Source organism: Coenobita brevimanus, chromosome 27, assembly GCF_032717465.1.
Source record: "Coenobita brevimanus isolate Jiangsu-jjx chromosome 27, ASM3271746v2, whole genome shotgun sequence".
Lineage (NCBI taxonomy): Eukaryota > Metazoa > Arthropoda > Malacostraca > Decapoda > Coenobitidae > Coenobita > Coenobita brevimanus.
In genome coordinates, this window is record NC_136980.1 from 1,122,501 (window position 1) to 1,129,626 (window position 7,126).

The window sequence follows — 7,126 nt, forward strand, 5'->3', positions numbered from 1 at the left end:
CTCTCTCTCTCTCTCTCTCTCTCTCACACACACACACACACACACACACACACACACACACACACTCCCTCTCTCCGTCTCCACTTCGCATTCCCCCACACCCAACCCAGGTCCCCCTCTCTCTAATCACCTTTCCCAACTTCTCTCTCTCACACTCAGGCGGGGATCCCTGGCTCAATGCACGTACTCTGACCTCCGTGCACTCCAGCTGGAAGACCTGGTACTCCTACTATCACAGCTTTGGCATGAGTGAGAATTACATCGTGTTCCTGGAGCAGCCTCTCCTTGTCAACACCCTCCGCCTCGCCACCTCACAGATCAAGAGCCGCTCCCTCAAGGAGTGCTTCGAGTGGCACCCCCAGGAGAAGGTAATTAGGGGGGGTAATTAATGACAGGTAATTTGGGGAGTAATGAATGATACTAAGGTAATTTGAGGTGTGATTAACGAGGTAACAGAGGCGTACTTAGGTGTTCAGACTCCAAACCTCACAGATCTAGAACTGTTCTCTCAAGGACTACTTCGAGTGGCACCCTAAGAAAGTAATCTGAGGTGTAATTAATGACAGTAAGGTAATCTGAATTGTTATTAGGGACATTTAGATAATCACAGCCTAATTAAGTACCCTGATTAGCTACCTCACAGATCAATCATCGTCCACTCAAGGGCTGTTCTGAGTGGCATCTTCAGAGGACAACTGGAAGAGTGATTAGTGATATTTTAAGGTAATGAGGCGTAATTAGTGGCATTTTAGGGCAACCTGAGATGTAATTAGTGATATTTTAAGTCAATGAGGCTTAATTAGTAGCATTTTAGGGCAACCTGAGATGTATTTAGTAACATTTTAAGGTAATTATAATACAGAAGTGGAAGGACGAAACAGTGAACACCCGGTAAGCATTCCAAGACCCTTCTTATTCTACTCCTCTTATCCATTCCTCTCCCCTCTTTCTTATCACCTAGTTCCTCCTATCCTACCCTTGTCAACTCCTCTCCCCTTTCTCCTCATATCACTTCGTCTTTATCAATCCCTCCTGTTACATGCAGATCAAGTTCATAGTAATTAAGGAGTCGACTGGCGAGCTTGTGAGGACCCGTGCAAATTCTACTCTTACCCATTCCTCTCCCCATTTTCCTCTCATTGTAGTTTTTTTCCTCTTACCATTTCGTCTTTTTCACTCCCTCTTTTCACTCGCAGGTCAAGTTTATCGTAATCAATTAGTCGACTGGCGAGACAGTGATGACCCGCTGCGTATGAGATGACCTGCTTTCATTCTACTCTTATCCATTCCTCTCACCATTTTCCTCTTGTCACTTCGTTTATATCACTCCCTCTTTTCACTCGCAGGTCAAGTTTATCGTGATCAAGAAGTCGACTGGCGAGATAGTGAAGACCCGCTACGTGTGCGAGGATCCGTTCTTCGTCTTCCACCACGTCAACACCTACGAGAGCGACGGCCATCTGGTGGTGGACGTGGTGGCCTACCCTTCCCCTGCCATCATCGACAAGCTCTTCCTCAACAAAGTGCGCATGAATGAGTACAGCAGCGAGGACCCACCCCAGCTCAAGAGATTCGTTCTGCCTTTAATCAGTGAGAAGGAACTGCAGGTGAGAAATGGAAGCCTGTATGGAGGATAGTGAGGTTGTTCATGCTTACCCCTTTGATCAGTGAGAAAGAATTGCAGGTGAGAAATAGACAGGTGTGGAGGGTAGAGTGAGAGTGTTCTGGCTTACCCCTTTGATCAGTGAGAAGGAACTGCAGGTGAGAAATGGAAACATGTGTGGAGTGTAGAGTGAGGGTGTTCTGGCTTAACCCTCTGATCAGTGAGAAAGAATTGCAGGTGAGAAATGGACAGGTGTGGAGGGTGGAGTGAGAGTGTTCTGGCTTACCCGTTTGATCAGTGAGAAGGAATTGCAGGTGAGAAATAGACAGGTGTGGAGGGTAGAGTGAGAGTGTTCTTGCTTAACCCTCTGATCAGTGAGAAAGAATTGCAGGTGAGAAATGGACAGGTGTGGAGGGTGGAGTGAGAGTGTTCTGGCTTACCCGTTTGATCAGTGAGAAGGAACTGCAGGTGAGAAATGGACAGGTGTGGAGGGTACAGTGAGAGTGTTCTTGGTTAACCCTTTGATCAGTGAGAAGGAACTGCAGGTGAGAAATGGAAAAATGTATGGATGATAGTGAGGTTGTTATTCTTGCTTATCCCCAATCTGTCTGTCCGAGCAAACCCGTCGACCACAGGGAAGAAATAGCTTCTGTGGGGCCGTCTTACAAGTAAAATACCGGCGCTAAACTCCAGTACAAACACGGTATTCAGATCCGGCACCCTATTGTGTTTGCTCCTCTTCCCCCTGGCGGGAAATAGGAGGTGGTTTGGCCCCAGGGTGGACGCCGCAACTGTTCCACCTAGGCAAAACAGCGCCATCACGTGTAGGCTCCGTGTGGGGGTTAAGTTGCAAAAGGATACCTGATCCAAAATTACAAAAAAAAAATAAATAAATAAAAAATAACAAAAATCGAGGTAGTACAAAGGAAACAAGCTAAATGAGTGATAGGCAGGGTACATATCTCACAGCTTACCTATGAGTGCTTACCATAGGAACGATATTAGAGAGAGAGAGAGAGAGAGAGAGAGAGAGAGAGAGAGAGAGAGAGAGAGAGAGAGAGAAGTACAACTTACATACGAGTGCTTACCATAGGAACGATATTACAGAGAGAGAGAGAGAGAGAGAGAGAGAGTGTATGTGTGTGTGTGTGTGTGTGTAGTTCTGTCCTGCAGTCCACGGGGTTCACAGTCACACTGGAGTTGGAATTACTACCATCACACAAACTTTTTATAAAGTGTAGGTGAATTAGATACAGCCTTTATCAAAAATCCTTCATTTCGAAATCGAGTAGGCCTAAATGAAATATAAATCGTCGAGGCAATGAAAATCAAGCAATAGATAGATAGAGAGAGATTGATATAAATAGATGGACACAAACAGATAGATAGATAAATATAGATAAAGATAACAAGATAGATAATTATACGTGAGAAAAGCGTCCACCGGCTGAAGAGGTTACAATCCCTACGAGTAATTGAGACTGGAATCAGAGGAGAGAATTTCCACCTCAAGGAGTTAGGTAATTAGGGCAGGGGGACTGGGTGAAAAGTTTTGAGAGAGAGAGAGAGAGAGAGAGAGAGAGAGAGAGAGAGAGAGAGAGAGAGAGAGAAACTGGCCCGGATGGAAAGACGGACTGACAGGGATAATGGTGAGGATAAGAAAAACAATAATAATAATAATAATAATAATGAAAATAATAATAATAATAATAATAATAATAATAATAATAAAATAATGATGTGGATAATAAAAACAATAATGATAACAATGATTATGAAAACAACAACAACAATAATAATAATAATAATAATAATAATAATAATAATAATCATAAACAACACAAAGGCTGAGGGAATATTAAGTAAAAATACACAGCTCAAAATAAAGCAGAGTAAAGCCAATCTCCCCCTCCCAAAAGTGACCTAGCTCTAAAAAGTGAGAGAGCTCCACTGGCAACCTAGGCGTCTTGCCTTCGATCTAACGCTTTCATGTTGCTGGACAAAATTTTTTAACCCCTTTCCCTTGATCCGGGAAATGGAAAACGGTTAAGAGAGAGAGAGAGAGAGAGAGAGAAAGAGAGAGATTCTACACTTTCTCTACTCTCCTCTAGCCTATCCTTCCCCTTTCTCTCCTACTCAAAACCTTCCCCTCCCTCCCATATCCACTCTTTCCCCCAATCCCCTCCCCTCCTCTAAACCCCTTCTTTCCCCCCTGCCTTTCTCTCCCTCTCTCCTCCTCTTCTCCCCTTCCCTCCTCCAACCCTCCCCCCTTTTCTCTTCCCCTTCCTTTATCTCCCCTCACCTAACCCCTCTCCAACTCTTCTTTGTCCTCCCTCTTTCATCCAACCCTCTTCCCCTTCTCCCTACTCTCTCTCTCTCTCTCTCTCTCTCTCTCTCTCTCTCTCTCTCAGTAGGTAACAAATTAAAGGTGAGTCAAATGTGATCCATATTGTAATCTGTCTCAGTTGAATATTTTTTTTTCAGTTCTCTCCCCTCTCCCTCATCTCTCTCTCCTTCCTATTTTTCCTTCCACTGGGTCTCTCTCTCTCTCTCTTTTTCTCTCGGCTACCTATGCACCTGCTTATATCTATCTGTCCATCTATTGCTCTCTCATCAAACAGCCAGCTGCCTTTGTCTATCAATATCTATCTATCACTATACCCTTTCGCTCTTGCTATCGTTAAGAACAATCATTCACCATCTATCTACCCATCTATCAGTCCATCAATATCTATCAACCAATCTATCAGTCCATCACTATCTATCTACCCATTACTATCTATCAGTCCATCACTACCTATCTACCCATCTATCAGTCCATCACTATCTATCTACCCATTACTATCAATCAGTCCATCACTACCTATCTACCCATCTATCAGTCCATCACTATCTATCTACCCATTACTATCTATCAGTCCATCACTACCTATCTACCCATCTATCAGTCCATCACTATCTATCTACCCATCACCCTATCAATCCATCACTACCTATCTACCCATTACTATCTATCTACCCACCTCCCTATCAGTCTATCACTATCTATCTACCCATTACTATCTATCGGTCCATCACTATCCATCTACCCACCACTATCAACCAATCTCCCCATCAATCCATCTACCTATCTACCCATTACTAACTACCAGTCCATCACTACCTATCTCCCCATCACCCCATCCATCTCCCCATCCCCCTAACCTCGTCTCTCCCACAGGTGGCAAGAGAAGGGGAGGAATTAGTTCGTCTCCCAGGTAGCGCCGCCTCTGCCGTGAAAGCCAAGGGCGGGGGAGGAGGACAGGGACCCTCGATAGCACTCACGGGGGTCGACATCGGTGAGCCAGGCTTCGACATGCCGGTGATAAACGCTCGACACGCTGCCAGGCCTTATCGCTACGTCTACGGGACTGGCGGTTACGATAGGGGACATTATCGCAACGCGGTAGGTGTTACGGTTATATGGTAGAGTGATATGGTAGGGAAATAAGGCAGTGTGATATGGTACAGTGATATGGCAGAGAAATACAGCACTGTGATATGGTACAGTGATATGGCAGGGAATAGAACACTGATATGGTACAGTGATATGGCAGAGAAATACAGCACTGTGATATGGTACAGTGATATGACAGGGAATAGAACACTGTGATATGGCAGAGAATACAGCACTGTGATAGGGTACAGTGATATGCCAAAGAATAGAACACTGTGATATGGTACAGTGATATGGCAGAAAAATAAGGCACTGTGGTATGGTACAGTGATATGGCAGTGTAATATGGTACAAGAGTATAGTACAGTAATATGCCACGGTGATGAGGTAAAGTAATAAAGGAGAAATAATGTACCCTAGTAATATGGTACAGTGCTAAAGCAGAGCGGTACGATACAGAAATATGGTACAATGAAAGATATCTTATCTGGTAAGTATACGGTGATGTGGTACAGTAATATGGGAAAGAAATAATGTATAACAGGATGATACGGTGATATGGCAGTGTGGTGCGGCACAGAAATACGGTACAGTGATAAGGTACACTGAAGAATATTATCGTATTTGGTAAGTATACGGTGATGTGGCACAGTAATATACCGTAGATACGATAGAGGATATCGTAAAGCGGTGCGTATACGTCAGCCAATCCTAAATCACACAGATACGAGAATTAACTATCAGCTGTAAACGCACCTCGTGTTCTCAATAGGCACAAATTTAAGCTTTCTTCTTGCCCGTAAATGTGCAAGGGGGAGAATGAAACAGGAGACGTGTGGCTTTGGCTGGGCAACGAATAACAGGAGCTAAAAATAATAAAAATCCGGCTTTCTTTCACAATCTTATATGTCTGACTTAGGGCCATTGTGAATTCTATAAGTAAGTGCAGCTGACATGTTTAATTCTCACCTTCCTCCATTCCGACCACAGGTATGCAAAGTGGACATTTAATTCTAAGCCTCCTCAATTCCGCCTACAGCTATGCAAAGTGGACATTTAATACTAAGCCTCAATTCTGCCTACAGGTATGCAAAGTGGACATTTAATACTAAGCCTCAATTCTGCCTACAGGTATGCAAAGTGGACGTGGAGACAGGTGAGGCGTGGCTCTGGCAAGGCAATGAATACCAATACCTCGCAGAACCCGCTTTCGTGCCTTCCCCTTCAGCGCTGCAGGAGGATGACGGCGTGGTCCTGGCGTCCGTGGCCGACGTACGCAAGGACGCCCCGGACTTCCTCCTGGTTTGTGACGCACGGACCATGAAAGAGCTTGGACGTGCCTGTATAGACGCGCAACTGCCATCCAGTGTGCATGGGCTTTTCTTGCATGATAAGTTGTGAGGTTTTAGGTGGGTAGGTGGATGGTGAGGTGGGTGAGTGGGTGGATAGGTGGACAGTAACTGGATGTGGGTGGATGGGTGGAAGGATGAGTAGGTACGTGGGTGGGTGGACAGATGTATAGTAACTGATGGATGGGTGGGTACGTGGATAGTAGGCTAACTGATGGATGGGGAGGTACGTGGGTGGGTGGACAGGTGGACGATGACTGGATGGATGGGAAGGTGGATGAATGGAGAATAAGATGGTTAGTTAGTTGGGTAGTTAGACAGATGGATGAATGGATGAACAGATGGAAGGGTGGATGGATGAAGTAGGTTTGTTGGTTAGTTTGGCAGCCAAATAGATGGATGGATGTACGGATGGATGGAAGGGTGGATGGACGGTGAGTAGGCTGGTTGGTTAATCAGATGGATGGATGGGTGGATGAATGGAGAGTAGGTTTGTTGAGTTGTTAGATAGGTGGATGGATGGATAGATGGAAGGGTGGATGAACAGACAGTAGGTTGGCTGGTTAGCTGAGTAGTTAGATTGATGGATGGATGGATGTGTGAATGAACAGTGGGCTGGATGGTTGGATAGGCAGATCAAAAATTGATGAGTGAAGGTATATATAAGTGGGTAAGTAGAATTGATAAGTAGAATGGTGAATGGAAAGACAGGTAGGTAGGTAGGTACGTAAGGAGACA

General features: G+C 44.8%; 1 protein-coding gene across 2 annotated transcripts in view; it reads left to right on the plus strand.

The window, feature by feature from the left end:
• LOC145394381 (beta,beta-carotene 15,15'-dioxygenase-like) overlaps positions 1-6,450 on the plus strand; it is a 44,160-nt gene extending 37,710 nt beyond the window's left edge. For both annotated transcript variants that reach the window (XM_080268252.1, XM_080268253.1), the window contains 4 exons: positions 160-368; positions 1,347-1,607; positions 4,824-5,048; positions 6,171-6,450. In XM_080268252.1, the coding sequence (XP_080124378.1) occupies positions 160-368; positions 1,347-1,607; positions 4,824-5,048; positions 6,171-6,440 (965 nt within the window). In that variant the 3' untranslated portion in view covers positions 6,441-6,450. The remainder of the gene's footprint in view (positions 1-159; positions 369-1,346; positions 1,608-4,823; positions 5,049-6,170) is intronic.
• Positions 6,451-7,126: the final 676 nt, after the last annotated feature.